Below are 17,904 nucleotides of genomic sequence, written 5' to 3'. Positions count from 1 at the left end.
TAGGCCTTGTTGAAGTATGGAGGGATTTCCCTACAGGAAGGGATTATACACATTTTTCTGCACCTGTATAATTCATACAGTAGAATAGACTACTTTCTTATGTATAAATTAGACAGGTCAAGAGTAAAGGACTGTGAAATTGGAACCTTGGATTTGTCTGACCATGCACCAGTTTATCTGACTTAAATCTGGTAAAAATGATGTTAAAGAGCAATATCTGTATGAGATTGATCAGTTTTTGCAGAATAATGATACGGGAGAGGTTTCCCCAGCAATATTATGGGATACGGTTAAACCTGTACTTAGAGGGAAACTTATTTCCATTTGTTCATATGAAAAGAAAATAAAACAAGCCAAATTAAAATAATTACAACCCGAATTAAAAATGATAGAACACAAACATAAAAAACACCCACTCGCACAATACGTAAACAATTACTGAGAATTAGGGAAGAAATAAATAAATTACAAATTATAGAGGTAGAAACAAATCTAAAATTTCTTAAACAAAGTTATTATGAATCAGAAGCCAAATCAATGAAAATATTAGCAAGAAGATTCTGTGAACAACAATCTAACAATAATCTCCAAAACAGTTAATCCAGAAACCAACCAAATACAATCCAAATCAAAAGAAATACAATCAATCTTTACAGAATACTTTAAAAACTTCTAATTCTAGTTCTAATTTTGAAACTCAGATATAAACAGGATATAGTTCTTTTATTAGAGTCACTTAGCCTGCCAATTTTAAGTGAGGAACAAAATAACATATTATCTAGAGTAATAAATGAGATGAATAATATTGTTTCAGATCTTAAATCTAATAAAGCACCAGGGACAGATGGCTTTCCAAGTGACTTTTATAAGACATTCAAAAAACAGTTGGCTCCCCTTCTCCTGTCCACTTGCAATTGGATAAGAGGTGGAGGGGATTTACCAATCTCTTGGAATGAAGCTATTATTTCTGTTATCCCAAAAGGAGGAAAAGATCTAAATAAATGTGTTTTTTTTTCCAAATTTCCTTACTTAATGTAGACTATAAGATTTATGCTTCAATAATGGCTAAAAGATTAGAAAAAATATTACTTAGATCAAACTGGTTTCATTCAGAACAGACAAATACAAGACAACATTAGACGTACCCTTCATATTATGAGGCATATTAATGATCAAAGGAGGGAAGCAATTTTAGTCAGCCTAGATGCAGAAGAAGCCTTTGATAAGTGTTAATTGGGAATTGGGAATCAGACATTGGAGAGATTTGGATTTGCTGATGAATTTATCAACATCATAAAAACTAATTATTTAAATCCTATAGCACAAATTAAAATCAATGGACATCTGTCTAAGAGATTTTGTTTGAAAAGTGGTACAAGAAATGGATGTCCCCTGTCACCTCTTTTGCTTTCTCTATATATAGAACCCTTAACAGAGTGGATAAGACAAGACCCAAAAATTAAAGGTATAGAAATTAAAGGACAAGAACATAAGGTTGCATTGTATGCAGATGATGTCCTGCTACATTTGGATGACCCCAATGAATCAGAGTGATGTATCTTTTGGAAAAATGTGGTCAGCTATCAGGGTACAAATTAAATAGAAAAAAACAGACGTTCTATGTTATAATTATAGCCCCATAGATCAAGTAAAAGAAAAATGTAAGTTAAATTGGTTATCATTATTTTCTATTAAGTATTTGTGAGTATATTTGCCAAAGGATTTATCAAAATTATTCAATTTAAATCTTAGTCCTCTCTTATGTAAAATAAAAGATGATTCGGTTGGCTCTTTCATTGGGATCTAGAGTAGAAGTTATTGAAATTAACATTTTGCCACGATTACTATATCTTTTTCAGTCTCTTCCTGTGGAAATTTCATCAGAATAGTTTAGCGAATGGGATAAAATGATTTCAAGATTCATATGGAATGGAAATAAACCAAGAATTAGGTTTAAAACACATACAGTTGTCCAGGGAGAAGCGTAAATTTGCCCTGCCATGTCTAAAGTCATACTACCAAGCAGCTCAGCTTAGAACATTAATATGCTGGTGCGATGGATATTATACTGCAAAATTGAAAGATATGGAGTCTTTGATTATACGTAAATTCCCAATACAGACAGTCCTGGGAGATAGATTTTAAGCAAAAATTATATATATATAACAGCTATACCTTGGATAATTTTACCAATTAAAATTTGGTTTGCGATAAAAAGAGGTGGAGCGGTGGCACAGTAGCTAAGGATCTGTGCTTATGGCTGGTTTGAATCCCATGGCTGGCTGAGGAATCCAGCTCTGTTGGGCCTCTGAGCAAAGCCTTTGACCTCAACTGCTCTAGGGGTGCTGTACAATGACTGACCCTTAGCTTCTCTCTCTGTCTGGGTCTAGTGGAGAGCAAGATGGGGTAGGTGAAAGTTGAATTCCTAATGCAGGAAATTGTATATGGCTAATAAAGTGATCTTATCTTAAAAACCTGTATCTTGGGGAGAGAGGAAAATTCAAATATTCTTTACTCAGCAGCTTATTAAAAACAGCTCCCATAATGTTCAAACCGATTTTTTACACAGAAGACTGACACAGCTTTGCATTCTGAATCTCTTTTTCTCTGGTTTTATTGAATGTGACACTATGCACTGGGATAGGGGAATGCTGTTCACAAGCCAATAGCATTTAAACCACAGCACCCACAATGCTGTAAGTAAGTGTTTTACACACTAAGCAGGTACTCTAACCTTTCCAAGCCTTGCTTTGTGTTGTGAAACCACTTTTTAATGATTTTTTCAATAAGGCACCATTAGACATGCAAGACATTGGGACAGGGGGGTCTTCTTCATGACTCAATAGCTTTTGAAATACAACATTCACAATGCTGCAACCAAGTGTTTTACACACCAGACAGCCCCCTCAACTTATACAACCTTGCTTTGGGTTGTAAATACTCTTGATACATTTTTTTGATTGGTTGGTTTTCGCTAACATTGATGTTAATGTAAAATTTTCAGTATTTAATCCATATTGCATTTGTTTAATTAGGTATAATTTTTGTTTATCTGCATTAGGCTGTCATGATATATCTTGTTTCACATTTAATCCTACACTGACTTAGTGTTCTCTTACAGGCACCAGTAACCTAAACAGGAAAGGTGCTATTTGAAGGAATAATTATACCTTTTCTTTACAACCTCAAGATTCACTGTACATTTTCACAAGATACTAATCTATAAAAGCTGCCTAAATTGTTCTATATACAACTGCAGGCGGAGCAGTGGCTCTGTGGCTAAGGATCTGCGCCTGTGGCTGGAAGGTTGCCGGTTCAAATCCTGCAGCTGGCAGAGGAATCCTACTCCGTTGGGCCCCTGAGCAAGGCCCTTAACCCTAACAGCTCCAGGGGTGCCGTACAATGGCAGACCCTCTGCTCTGACCCCAAGCTTCTCTTCCTGTCTCTGTGTCTCCATGGAGAAAAGCTGGGGTATGTGAAAAGATGCATTCCTTATGCAAGAAATTGTGTAAGGCTAATAAAGAAACATTAAAGTACAGTAATTGTTTCCCTAAATATGCAATTCAAAATGTAATCATTGTAAAGAATTTAAATTTGAAGACATATGGGAACACATCATATTTTGAATATTTGACTTGTCTACATATTGGAATTGTAAGTGAACCTGAGTTTTACACTGTAAGCCTACATAGAATCCGTACATAAAACTAAATGCCAAACTCAACTGCTGCTTCTTAGCAGAGGAGCATTGACCAGTGTGACTATTACTTGGTTTAATCCTCTACTTTGATGTGTTGGAATCAGATATCAGAAATGTTATGCAGTGTAAAAATTGTATATATTATTGAGTGAAGGTCATGAAAAAACAAATGTAGATGAGCAAATGTTTATATTTTCAGAGTTATATCAGACCTTTTTGAAATTAAAACTTTTTATGAAGACAATTTTTTTTTTCAGTAGTGAAACAAAGTCACAATTGGAAACTAAAGGGGAATTCTTTTTGGATGGAAAGTAGGAAACTCTTCTTTAGAGAAACAGTGGTGGGTGTCTTGAACAGGCTTCCAGGCCAAGTGGTTGAGACCCAACTCTAGGCACCTTCAATAATCGACTGAATAAATATTTTACACTCATCGAATAAACCACCAACTTTTGCACTACTTTTGCATCCCTTCTTCTGTATCATATACATATATACATTTAAATAGCAGAAGTCTTAATCCAGATCCCTGTGGTACTTCATAACTGGAGAAATCACAATCCTTTAATTCTGTTTTCTGTCCATTAATTACTTCTCATTTCAAAAAAACACACCACATTTTTACTGTCTGCAACTTAAAAATTAATCATTTATGAGAACTATCCAAATCATTCTGAAAATCTAAATACTCTGTAGACATTGCAGTGGTTCCCAAATGTATCCTTTAATTTAATAAATTGAATTTAATAATTAACTTCACTATATTCAAGGGGATATTTAGTGACCTTATCCTTGTATACCAATTTTTGTGATTGTAAATTTCCAGAAAAGAACAACTCGGGGATAAAGTTTTAGTTTCTGGCCTCACTGAGACATGTTTTTTTTTGTTTGAACCAATATTATTGCACACAGGGACCATTCCATTAATAGTGTGACTTGACAAAGTAATTTTGTGTACCTGAACGAAATAAGGTTCACCCATAGCAAAGCTGTAAACACTTACAAAATCACAAATGAATGTGTTCAGTTTGAGCATTAAACATATGAACAGTTTCACTTTCTGTAAGGAGTTGCTTTGATTTCAGGCAGTAAAAATGGTTCACCACAGTGATGTAGAGTTCCCCCTGGCACTGGCAGGTCAGCAGTCTGATTTTGATTCTGGATTGTGATAGCTGTATCAACTTGATCATAAGTCCCAGGATCAGATAACTATGGTATACTAACTTGGCATTTGTTTTTTACCTGTCCTATGGAGGTTTTCTTTTGTGGAGAGTTCCGTTCTCCTCAGCCAATAAAGCGCTTACTTGTTTTTGCTGTTTTAAAGCGTCACTTGTTTTTACTGAACTACTACTATAGCCAGTTCTGGATCAACCACAGCTGATTTTATATTTTATTTATTGTTTATGGTTATGGTAACTAATTAGGCTGATTTGTATCAGTTTTGAGGGGGTAGGATGTCTTCCAATGGTATTGATTCCACACACATCTAGACATGTACACTCAGAACCATAAACTCTTCTTCTGCACGTTCACCTGTCCTACACCCGGTAGACAGACAATTATGTGAACCCTCTGACTCCCCCTTAACTCACCATTTCCATCTCAGTTTCATCAGTCAGCTGTTTCTATGCATAGCAAGTGATATCTTAAACTTGACTAGCCAAAAATGTTCCCGATCTTAAAAGTTCTACTATAATCTCTGAACACTGATTGTACAGTGTGAAGTTTTCTCTGCTCAATCTTTAAAGCTACTACTCTCTGTAAGCTTTTCCTTATTTCTATGTGCTGTCCTCCTGCCCTGTGTATTGTTAACCCCTGATCATTCCTCACAAGTTCTTTGTATTTGTAAAATATTTGTTTAATTCTGTATTTCAGAGTATGGAGCAACAGTGAATTGATAAGCAATATGCAGAGGATATAGGATTTGCTGTTGTACATATTAGAGACTTTTGAATTATGTGTCAATTATACAAATTTAAAATGTGTTTTGAGATCTCCTAACCCATCATCACCAGAATCCTTGAAACACTATTTGATCTTTATCTGTGTGACCTTTAGAATTCAAATATTCCCACCCTGAAGCCTCACTTAGCAGTGTTGTAGGTGCTGACTTAGCAAGGTGAATGCAAAGGCTACATTCTATACAGCGATGCAAGACAGAGGCCCATTTGTTCTGTCACTTTGAAATTCAAACAATCATGCCTCGAAACCTCAATATTAAAATTTACAGCAAAAAGTAGCTGTAATTGCATGACAAGGTAACAAACGTATTGCCAGAGCACTAGCACAAGTGCAGCAGGACAGGACAGTGCTTTGAACAGCATGCATTAAATACAAAGCAGCATCACGATATGGCAACGTGGTGGCATAGGTCTATGTGTGTGGAGCTTGCATGTTCTTCCCAGGTTTATGTGGGTTTCCTCCAGGTCATAACAATGTGTACTCCTCCAAAGTAAAATGGTTGGTCAGGTGCAGTCTGGACGAGAATTACGAAGATTCACAGATGACAGGTGTTGTTTGGAGCATCTTCAGCTCCATTACTTTTCCACCACTTTGCTAAATGTTTATCTTGGTCTCATTTGTTCATAAAAATCCAATTTAAAAATGGCTGTATTGGTATAAAATATTATACAAACACTGCTAAAACGCTTACATAAACATACAATGAATTACAGGCATGTGTAAAACAGAATTGAAACACCAGTAAGGAAAGGAAGATTGCAATGGTAGTAAAATAAACATTTTTTTCAGGCTTATAACAGCAAAAGCATGATAAAGAATACAACAGTGTATGTCAAGGTTAATGAAATGGGACAATGAAATGGCTACTATACTAAATAGCTCATTCAGGCTGAATACTGAGGTAAAAACACTATTACAAAAGAAGAAGGTGTGGGAAAAGCAAAGGTTCTAGAAACATGTAAGAGAAACTGATTTCCATGGTGTGATTTGAATCTCTTTTAACAAAATGATAGTTAAACAAATGATTATTCATAGACTGTTAACACTTACAATGTCCACTCAAAGCAGTGATGAAGCCAACTACAAAATTCTAGTGTAGAGCACATCCATTTGTGTACTAATAAGTCTAACTTATTTAACAACAACCAACAAATGAAATCCGATTATTATGCATATTCTTTTTTATGATGTAAGTGTTATGCTTTACTTTAAGGCTCATCTATAAAATATGAGCGAAGCTCCATGTTCCTGACCCTTGCTAGCATGAGGGATGGAAAATTGGGTTATTTCAGAGGGATTTGGTGGCTGCGGTGCAAAATACCTAACCAAAGACTTTCCATGACTTTGAATATTTATTAACGTATAGCTCTATTATAAAAATAGTAATATTAGGTTTCATTTTCACTTTGTATGCTCCCCCCATGTTTGTGTGTGTTTCCTCAGGGTGCTCTGGGTACCTCCCACAGTTTGCTCAACAGTGGTATGTTAATTGGCTTCTAGGAGAATTGACCCTGGTGCGAGTGTTTGTGTACTTGATCTATAAGGACAGTGATACAACTGTGATTTTTTCAAAAGCCATATCATTGAATGCTTTTAAAGCTGCTGTGACAAATCTGTGTCCAGAATGAGAAACCTGTACAGCTGAGCCTGTTGCTGGAAGGTTGCCAGTTCAAATCCTGTGGCTGGCAAAGGAATCCTGCTCTGTTAGGCTGCTGAGCAAGCCTTAACCCCAACTGCTGCAGGGGTACTATACAATGGCTGACCCTGTGCTCTGACCCCAAGCTTCTCTTCCTGTCTGTGTTTCATGGAGCGCAGGCTGGGGTATGGAAAAAGATTAATTCCTAATTCAAGAAATTGTATAGGGCTAATAAAGTGATGTTATGTTTAAAAAGCTAGCATAGCATTGGTAACCAGCATAGCATTGGTTAGCAGTTTTTTCCATGATCTCAGAGAGTCAAGTCAAAATAAATGCAGATCCATAGCAGATGAATTATGATTTATCATCCCCATTGCAAGATGGACTGCTCCCTGCTGGGACTTCAAAAAGAGATTGAATAAATGTAATGGTGGAGAGGATATAAATTAGTTTAATACAGCTGTGAGCGGCCATATGCTGAACTGCTACTGTATGTCAAACCTAATAACAAAAACAATGTTACAAAAATATATTTTGTTAGCACTATTTTAGGCATGTTTTTGCTAGTAGAAGTTAACAGGTGAAGGGTATGTTTAGGGAGTAGTAATTTACCATACTGATTCAAAAGCAATGTTACAAAATACATTTGTTAGCAATATTTTAGGCGTGTTTTGCTAGAAGAAGTCAAAACTACTAAACTGCATTGTGTTTCTATGAAATACCTTAACATTATCCAAACGTTCATAGAGCATTTAAATCACTGAATGGTCATCACAAACATCTCATCTTAAATACATTATGTCTCACTTTTGCTTTCTGGATGAAATCATCTGTGAAATCATGTGTTGTTTCCCTCATGTTCTCTAGCTTTTCTGAGGTTGGAGAATGAACATTCAGCATGAATGAACTTTCTGTGCAAGACAACACAGGTGCAGTGAGAAGGATTCTTATAACCCTACACTATTCTGTCATGATAGTGTACAAATGTTCATTCTCTTATGCTATTAAAAATTACACAATGTTTTCTAGTCTGGAGACTTTTGTACATGTCACTGAGTACATTCAAGCTGGTCTTCAGTCTTGTCACTAACAATTGCAAACTTGTAAATTTGTGTCAGATGCTCTCTTTATCTGACTCAGACCTTAACCCAAGACTAGTCATGATGTAATTGAAAAGCTTTGTTGAGTAATTTTTTATATATATATATCCACCTCGGTGAACAAAATAAATTGCTTACCTCATCAATTCACCTTAATCAGTTACTCACTTTCTATAGATTCTCAGGCCCATTGATTCTCAATTTAACTGATTTGCTCACTCAAGAATTGTTAGACCCAGATGAATGTCATTAAAATGTTTCAGATTTTCAAAGCTATGTTCTTTTGTGTCAAAGTCAAAACAAGCAGTGCTATTTCATACAAAACTCCTGTCAGCGTACTGTAGTTCGAAGTTACATATCTCTGGTATGTTGCCCTTAGGCACTACCTTGTGGTTCTGAAGGGCTGTAGACATTGAGTTTTTAGACTGGCTGGATTCGTTAAAAAGTATGAGGGATAAGAAGTTCTGGATAGACAGATTTTTTGCATTAAATTGTGTGCAATAAAATTAAAGAGTATATACTTTATACACAGAGTATCCAGATTCTTCATGTTTGACCCTTCCTTATACATCAGACATTAACATCACTGACATCATCGTCCATCGACAATTTTGCAGCAGCGCAGCCTTCAATCTGATAAACAGTTTATTAGCGTGAATGAGAGGGATCTTACTGAATCCCCAAAATATTCAGCAACTTAAACATTATCTTTAATGGTCCTTAAAAAAATAAATATTTGCTTGAATTCTCTTTGTAGCAGTGTTTTAAGTTTGGGAACATCCTCAGCATATAAATGAAGCAGCTGTACAAAAGGGGTCAATGTAAGGTCATTTCTTATGATGCTGAAACCTGCTATGATGATCTTTAGCGAAGAAAATTTTGTAAGCTGTATATCACTTTCTTTGCCTGCCTACATAAGACTGCCAACATGTTTTTCCATTGCCAAGGCATTATGAATTGTAACTATTTTATAGAAACCTTATAATGCTTTCTTCCATGAGCAAAACCCACAAAAGCTGCTAATGATTCTTTATCTTTACTTATAGATACCAGAGGATTTCAGCAATCAGATTTTTTTCCAGCACAGAGCAGAAAACATTATCTTTAGCTATGACTATAGTGCGTTTTGCAGAGCTCAGACAACTCATCAGTCTGTTCCATATAACTGAAGGGTCTATGGATCGTGACTTCATCAAACTCAAACACAAATGAATCAGAAAGAGCATTACTTTTAAATATAAACTTATCAAACCCAAAACTGTCATTACTGAAATACTCATTGAATTACTTAACCATTTGTTCATTATCTGTCACCATAGTAATGAGTCAAACAGTAAATGAGTGGAAAATCTTAGGATTGCGTAAAAGGTCAGAGAATTGATGTTTGTAACAGCTCACTTTGGAGCTTCTAATGGCTTGTGCGTATTTATTTCTAATTTGTCTGCAAATAAAAATGATCAATGGGACTCATAGAGGTTCTACCATTTCACCAAACTAGATTATTTTCCTTAATTATAACTGAAAGCTCAGGAGTTTAACCAAAGGGTAATACAATTTAATTCTAAATTTCATAACTGGTCTATACTTGTGGTTTAACAATAACAGTTCTAAACCTTACGGCACTCTTAATACAAATCCAACAATTATTTGATTAAAGAACAAGTAATAGGTTTATTCCATACTGAAATGAGAAGAAAGAAAACAATGTTTCGGCTGTGGAGCCCTCTTCTTCTTCACCCGAAGAAGGCTCCACAGTGGAAACATTGTGTTTTCTTTCTTCTCGTTTTAGCCTGGAATAAACCTATTACTTGTTCCTTTGCAGCCCTAGTAGATCCTAGTAAAAATTGCTGCTAGCAGATGATATACTTGCTTTATGTACTGTAAGTAAGAGCAGGAAATTAAAATCCCAAACTAATTTTTTTAATCAAGCTATCCTGTCTGTCAAAGACAGAAGTTCAAATCAAAGTAAACAGTGTAAGTGAAGTGCAAAATGCAGAAAGTGCAAAGTTTCACATCTTCAGTGCCACGAAATTTCAAATGAAACAGATCATATAGTCCTAATCTGGAGGACTGGAGACACTTATTTTTTTCTGCTGGCACTGGTAATTAAATAATAAATTAAACATAGCTGCTTTACAGTATAAATTAAGCAGCCAAAAAAGAGGGTGTGGCAGGAAGAATTCAGGTGGGGCTGGAAACACAAATTTCAGCCAATAACCACAGAATTTACCAAAAAAGGTAGAAACAGTGGTTTCATCCAGTGTGCTAACACTGTATAAATAATGTAGAAACAGAAGTACCTGCATAACCACCTGAGAGACCTGGAACAACACTTGGAAGAAGCTGTCAGGAGCGCAGAACTGTGAGTAATCCTTTTAATAAGATAAGAGCATTAATGTTAGAGATTATAGCATGTAACCTTTCAATTGCAATTGACTCGTGTGGGGGCCTGATCCCTGAGGTGACTGCTGCCTTTTCATTGGGGGACTTGGTTGTTAGACTTCCTGCCTGGTGTCCTACTGGGTTTCAGTTTGACCATGTAAGAAATGACTAAATGAGATTGATTAAATGAGTATACTCTATGATTTGAAATGACAATATATAGATAAAACTTCATTGCATTTGCAGTACATTTTCAAATTTCTGTACATTGCAAACATGCTTGACAATAGTCTCATTATTTTGGTATATTTTGTTGATACAACCAGCTATATCCAAGATAAATTATATTTGCTAATGGTCCACTGAAACAATTATTTCATTGAAAAACAAAATCTCGCTACAGTGAACAGCTATATTCAATAGTGACTGAGCCACTCCAAGCGATCATCATTAAACTAGATTTCATAGGTGTGGACCATAGCATAAAAACAGGAACAGATATGCTGAGAAAAGAAATTGAGATCAGGACAGACAGGAAGGACAGTCATCATCCTCCTCTTCATTAAAAGTATGAGAGCTACCAGAAACGGGATTCTCTTCAGGTAATCTGAATGCTGTGATAATACCAGATATTCAGCTTCAATATATAGGAGAGCTTGCTGTCTGATTAATCTGGAAATTACCCTTATTGTTGAATCCAGAAAATGAAAACGTTTCTCCTATTAAGTGTCTTTCTGCAGAAAAAGTAAATTGGTTCTTATTCATTAACGATTCTGCACTTTGTATGTCTGAAGAAGGTAGGGCTCTGATAGTCACTGACTTGCAAATATGTGTATATAGTAGTAAAATAGTAGTAGAACGTTTGTGTTGTATAGCTGTGTTATTTCTCATAATAAATATTATTTTGCTCAGTCTTAGTATTGGCTAATCACTCTCTTATTACAGCTTGCCACAGGATATAGAACAAGTATGTTGTGTAATGCTTGGTAATCCCTAAACATGGTGAAATTATTAATATTTATAATTTGCTTGTATATCAAGTTGTAATCAAGAGCTGATATTTATACTAATTTAATAATTTTATCACACACCTGATTTGTAACACTATTATTCCAGGCATGTGTTTGATAAAGTTTCATTCAAGAAAGTAATCAAATATGCCCTTGTCTGTGGATTACATGAATGTTGAATTAACATTGTATAGTATTGGTATAAACTTCTGAAATTTGCTTATTTGTGGACCATATTCACTATGCTGAACAAGCAGATAAAATCACAGCCTTCAAATCAAGATGATGATTTTGGGAAAAATATTTGAACAGGAGAATCTTTTATACGTTTGAAAATCCTATACATTTTTCTTATATTTATATTCTATATATTTTTGGGAGAAGCTGTGAGATTTTCCTAGTTAATAAGTGAGCACATTAAGTCATTGTTTGACACATTTCAGTTATATTTATCACCTTAAAAATGTCCACGAATGAGAAACGAATGTATCTCTTTGTGAATGACAATAAGAAGTTTACCTTTCCATCACCGCAAGAGGATGGGATAATTGATCTATGGAAACATGGAAATAGTATTGTCTCCCAGGTCTATGGGAAAACTAGTTGTAGGAGTATCATGTGTTCACCTTAAAGGAGGACCTCCTGCTGAAAGAGATGGCAAGGGATATTTAAACAGAAAAACATAGTCTTTTCTTAATTCCTGTAGGTTTGAAGTCTGCTACTATCACACCTGTTACAAAATGTGGCTAGGACTTAAAATCTACCATCCTATTAGTAATTTGCATTTTTTTTGCAAAAAACCCTCTAATGAGTGCTGACAGCTCGATCTTCTAATGGATAATGTATCTGTTTCAACAATCACTTATTCCTTCCTTTTTCTAGCAGAAGATTTTCTGCTCAGTTCCCACCTTAATCTGCTACCACAACATGGCGGTAAGACCAGCTAATTTTTTCTTCTGTTTCACTTGTTTACAAATTACTCTTCTTCTACAGTATCTCTTGATGTAAAATGCTTTGTGATGGAATTTCAAATATTGAAGTATTCGCCTTGTAATCACTTTTTTGAGCATAGCAATGATTGATTGGGTTTCTTTACAACAACTCCATGTAGCAGCAGCAGCTTCAGCCACTACATGGGCTGAAATGTATGAAAGTTATGAAAGTTAATGTTAGATGTCTTTTTTCCATTACAATTAAAAAAAAAGTAATAAACTGTTACTTTTCAATATCATGCTGAAAGTATGAAAATGTCCAAATATATGATTGAATATTGACTGAATATGAAATAAACTTTTCCCTACTGTAACATTTGTAACATTTATGACATCATAATAATAATTGTTAGTTAAACAGAAGTAGCCAGAAATAGGAAAGGAGCTAATTTATAATATAGTTACTCCTGGAGTAGTAATGTGCTTGGCTATAAATGCGTCTTACATCTGGGAACCCACTGAATTTAAGCAGGTGTGAGACTGGTCAGTACCTGGATGGGAGGTCTCTTGGGAAATAACTAATGTTGCTGCTGGAAGAGGTGTGGGTGGGGCCAGCAGGGGGTGCTCATTCTGCGTGGGTGCTGATGCCTCAGTGTAGTGACAGGGACACTATAAAATAAAAAGTAAAACTGAGGTCCTGACTCTCTGTGGTCATTAAAAATCCCACGGCATTTCTTGAAAAGAGTAGGGGTTGTGACCCCAGCGTCCTGGCTAAATTTCCCATTGGCCTTGGCCAATCATGGTCTCCTAATAATCCCCATCTATGAATTGTCTTCATCACTCTGTTCTCCTCCCTACTGGTAACTGTTGTGTGGTGTGTGTTCTGGCACACTATGGCTGCCGTCACATCATCTAGGTGGGTGCTCCACATTGATGGTGGTGGAGGAGAGTCCCCATTTTCTCTAAAGAGTTTTGAGTGTCCAGAAAAGCACCTTATAAGTATAAGCAATTTTTATTCATTATTATCATTATTATTATAAAGTGGGCTTTGCAGTATTATTCTCTGGAAAGGAAGTTTATCTTGGTCACAGTTCATGCCCCATTCACCTGGAAGCACTTGGAAAAGGCAAATAAATGCCTGAATGGGGTTTTGGTTCACGGTGCTCCAGCCCTACAATTTTGATGTATTCTACAGGGGCTGGTTGTCTGTACGGCAATGCTACTGCTATTTCCAAAATCCACAGCCTCAGATATAGGTTCCAAGAGAGAGCATTAGGATTGTCATGCAGCCAACCATATACAGTATCTGTGCAGATATAGGTTCACTCTGTGAGAAATGGGTGAACACTGGTTGTAAAGGAGCAGTCTCAGAGTAGTTTCCATAGCTTAAACATAAATGACAGGGCTCAAGTGTCATGGAGTGGACTTGAGTTTGTATTGCTGGCAGTGCTTCTCCAGCACATTCAATGGGTCTGTTCCTATTAACAGTTCTACACTATCAGTTCACATTGCCTGTTCTAATTAGAGTCTTCAGGTTCATGTCTGTTTTTCTCTCTTAGACTAACATTTTCTAACTGGCTTGGGTCAGTTCCCTTCTGGCGCACAATTCACCAATAGAAAGGCACATTTGGAAATTTTAAGATGAAACCCCAGACCTATTTTCTTGCAACCACTTCTGTGCTGTCACATGAGTAATACCTATTAAATCCAGCATAACATTTTAAACAGTTACCACAGTAGATGGCACTGGGACAGCTTTTTCAAATTAATTCCCCAGCATGGTGACAGCACTGTAAGACAGACCATTCTTTGTACGAGACATTAAATTGAAGGTTTTATTACTTGTGATTGGTAGCAATATTGTAATTCTCCTAATTTTATCCATGTGGTACTCCACTGATTACACCCCACCACCCTATGTGAGTGACCATTCAAACCTTATTTATACCCCCATTCGTTTTCTGTTACTCACTTATCAATCCAAGCACATGCCTGACATTTAATAACCTGTATTTTGACACTGATATTTTAGTCCTTTATACATATATTTAATTGATTCATTTTGATCATTATATCATGAGTTTTGGTTGAAACTCAAAGATGATGACCAGTTTGAAGAATGCAAAATGTAAATGCAATTTTCAGTTGACTTTTTAGAATATAGATCAGACAACTCTATAGTATTACAGGATATTCCTAATGAACTGGCAGCTATGGGGGATCTCCAGATGTGCTGATGGATATCACTCCAGCAATGTTTAGAGGTCACTCTTCAGGTAAGGCGGTGTGTTAGTACGATGCATCATTTCAGGTCTTCTTTCCTTAATGTACACCTGTCTGTGTTATGGTGACAGGAACTAACACTGACGAATGCAGTCCTGAAAGATGGCAGCATCATCAAAATCAAAGGGAATATACCCCAAGATGCCGACAGGTATGTCACTGTTTTGTATTTGTTTTATTTAATATCCAGGTCTGAGGGACAATCTCCTTGATATCTCAACATTAACAGCAGGCAACATCAGATTTGTAAATCACCTTCTTATATAATTGTATATCCAGAGAATTTTACATGGTTATTTCACATTTACATTGCATTTTGAATCACCTCCTTTTGCTCTGCTCTCCTTTTGCTCTGCTTTATGATTATGTTACCATTCCTTCACTGGATTACCATAAATAATCATAGTTAAGTGTTGAGATTTAGCCTGCAAATCTCTCGTGTGAGATCATCATTGCTTGGGAGATCAGAGGAAGAACTACAGTGAAATATGAGGGAAAGGGAAGATGTGTCTTTGGAATTGTCAATAGAGAGAAACATATTGCCCCATAAATAGGGATTTACCCACACTAATGTTATCCTCAGATTCAGTATTAACCTGGGGAGTGATTCGCAGAACCTGGCATTTCACTTCAACCCCCGTTTCCAAGACAACCCTGATGGAGGTGTAATTGTCTGCAACTCAATGTCAAAAGGGAGCTGGCAAGCAGAAGGCGTTATTCCAGTTTTCCCCTTCAAAAAGGGAACTGACACTGAGGTAAGAGCCAGAGATAAATCAAGTTCTCTGTATCATCAGTGTCTCTTTCAAGTCCCTGTTTCAGTTTTTGTCTTTTGTTTGCTACCTCTCTCTTTATCTCACTCTTTGCAGGTCAGTGAAGCCTGTTTGAGGTGTTACCCACCTCTCTCGCCTATCCTAGACATGCCCGCTTTTATATCACTGTGAGCACAGGCCATCATGGCAACCCCTACAACAAGTATATAAGAAAGTTTACTAAAAGTGATGGTTGTTCGGCCCATCTAGCCAGTCTGTTAGGTAGTCAGTAGCTAAGTGACTCCAAGCTTTTTCTCAGCTGTTTCTTCTAAGAAGCCAGGGTATCAGCTTTGATAAATAACTTCCTTAAATTGCTATTATGGGGGCTTATTAGTATAAGTAGTTGAGCCACTGTAAATATTATTTAAATAGTATCTGATGTTTGCTTTTATAGCGATTTGCTTTTATAATGTGTGAGCATTTTAACTCACACATGCTATGTTATAAGTTACAAGTTATAACACATGATGTGGTGTTATGCGTGGTGTGTGCAGTGTAAAGGTGGAGCCCTTGCAACCATAGCTGAAGGGATTGAGTAGGAGTGAGCCACAGGTGTGGTGTGGTTTAAGACCGTGCTGAACACTTCCCTGAGGGGGAGCGAGCAGGATTCAGTCCTGAGTTGACTACAGGTGAGAGAAAGGATGTGAGAGCTTTAATGGGTGATGTTTTTACCCAGGTGGTTAGTCTCATCAGACCCTTGCTGTGATGACATAGAGTGAGGGGTGGTTATGTGCTGTATGTAATCTTGCAGGTACATGTCTTTATCGTGTTGGAACTCACAAATGTTTGATTTGTTTTTGGAAGAGTTCTTTGGAGGACTAAACGTTTCATTTTAAAGTTTTTTTTGTTTTGTTTTGTGTATCTTATGTGGGCTGATGAAGTGCTTGACCTGCAAGCTGTTGTGAAAAGGAAGGAAAATGTTTTTTCTTTTGTTTTTCTGCAATATACCTCTCACAGTAATAACAAATATTCATGTTTAAATTAGAATTACTGAAAATTATTGCTCTTTTGTATTTGCTTGGTTCTTCCTCGCTTTCTTTGGTACTTTGGACTTCTTGACAACCCAAGTACAGTATTTTCTCCAAATTGAGTTTTTTGGGGGCCTAGTCTCTAGGGATATAGATTTAAGCAAATCAGCTTAAGTCAAATCTCACTGTACCTAAATACTCAGTAAATATACTCAAAGTATTTAACTTTACCATGTAGCATAACATTTGATCATGAGAGCAAAGATAATTCAATAGGCAGTGTTAGTAGTTCTGTGTTCAACACTTCCAGCAACAAGCACCTAATCTACTATAAAACCACATCCATTATTTTAAACACTGAATAGAGCCATGTTTACTATAACTAAAGTTTGGAAATTCTGTTAACTGCTGTTTCTGAATGCAGTTTGAATGGAGTTACATTCAATCAATTGTTACAATCAATAGTTCTTTAACACTATAACGCTTTCTTTAATTTACAAACAGACCACACATATTCCTCACAAATGCGGAACCAACTGATTGATCTCTCCTTTTTCCTCCTCTGCAGTTAACTGTAAGAGTGAAGAGCAGTATGTTTGAAGTGGAATGCCCTGAAAATGTGAAGGTGGAATTTCCTGACCGCTTGCATCTACCATCACTGACCTATGTATTTGTTTATGGGAACTTCAATGTCACCTTCTTTGAGATCCATTAATCTCCTGGCAATTCAGTGGCCTAAACCTGTGCTTTAAGTCCCTCTGCTGCTTAATGTCTATTCTACTGATTTGTGACCAGGATGTTATTTCTCAGCCAGGAAGGTTTTAGACCCAAGCTTGTTTGGAAACATCTTGGAAAACATTAAACTACTAAAACATCTCATGGAGTGTCAGCTTCTCCTGGTATACTCTCAGTGATGATTCATTAGGTAGAGGAAATCCTAAATAAAAAGACACAAACAACAAACTGCATTAAATGATCTTTGTATAAATAGTAAAAAGCTTTTCTAGAGGCAGTTACATCTTGCTCACAGTTATTATAGCGTCATTTAACATTTGTGACATTTAAACTTTTCAGTTTGTGTGTTTATAACTTGTCCTATTTCTATCTATTAAATATCCTGACAAA

At 36.2% G+C, this 17,904-nt stretch overlaps 1 protein-coding gene across 1 annotated transcript; it reads left to right on the top strand.

The window, feature by feature from the left end:
* Nucleotides 1-10,706: 10,706 nt before the first annotated feature.
* Nucleotides 10,707-17,658, top strand: LOC138241205 (galectin-1-like). The gene is made up of 5 exons (XM_069194256.1): nucleotides 10,707-10,757; nucleotides 12,670-12,720; nucleotides 15,074-15,153; nucleotides 15,586-15,757; nucleotides 17,348-17,658. Exons 2-5 carry the CDS (start codon nucleotides 12,715-12,717, stop codon nucleotides 17,492-17,494), a joined length of 405 nt encoding a protein of 134 aa, XP_069050357.1. The 5' UTR covers nucleotides 10,707-10,757; nucleotides 12,670-12,714; the 3' UTR covers nucleotides 17,495-17,658.
* The last annotated feature ends 246 nt before the right edge of the window (nucleotides 17,659-17,904 follow it).

Source organism: Lepisosteus oculatus, chromosome 9 (assembly GCF_040954835.1).
Source record: "Lepisosteus oculatus isolate fLepOcu1 chromosome 9, fLepOcu1.hap2, whole genome shotgun sequence".
Taxonomy (NCBI): domain Eukaryota; kingdom Metazoa; phylum Chordata; class Actinopteri; order Semionotiformes; family Lepisosteidae; genus Lepisosteus; species Lepisosteus oculatus.
Note: the sequence above shows the minus strand (reverse complement) of the source record. Positions and strands in the feature narration are given on the sequence as shown.

Bases quoted from the DNA above. Each gene is read 5' to 3' on its own strand.
- LOC138241205 (XM_069194256.1), top strand. The intron at 15,154-15,585 runs GTATGTCACTGT...TGTTATCCTCAG, and splicing joins ATACCCCAAGATGCCGACAG to ATTCAGTATTAACCTGGGGA. The intron at 15,758-17,347 runs GTAAGAGCCAGA...CCTCCTCTGCAG, and splicing joins AAAAGGGAACTGACACTGAG to TTAACTGTAAGAGTGAAGAG.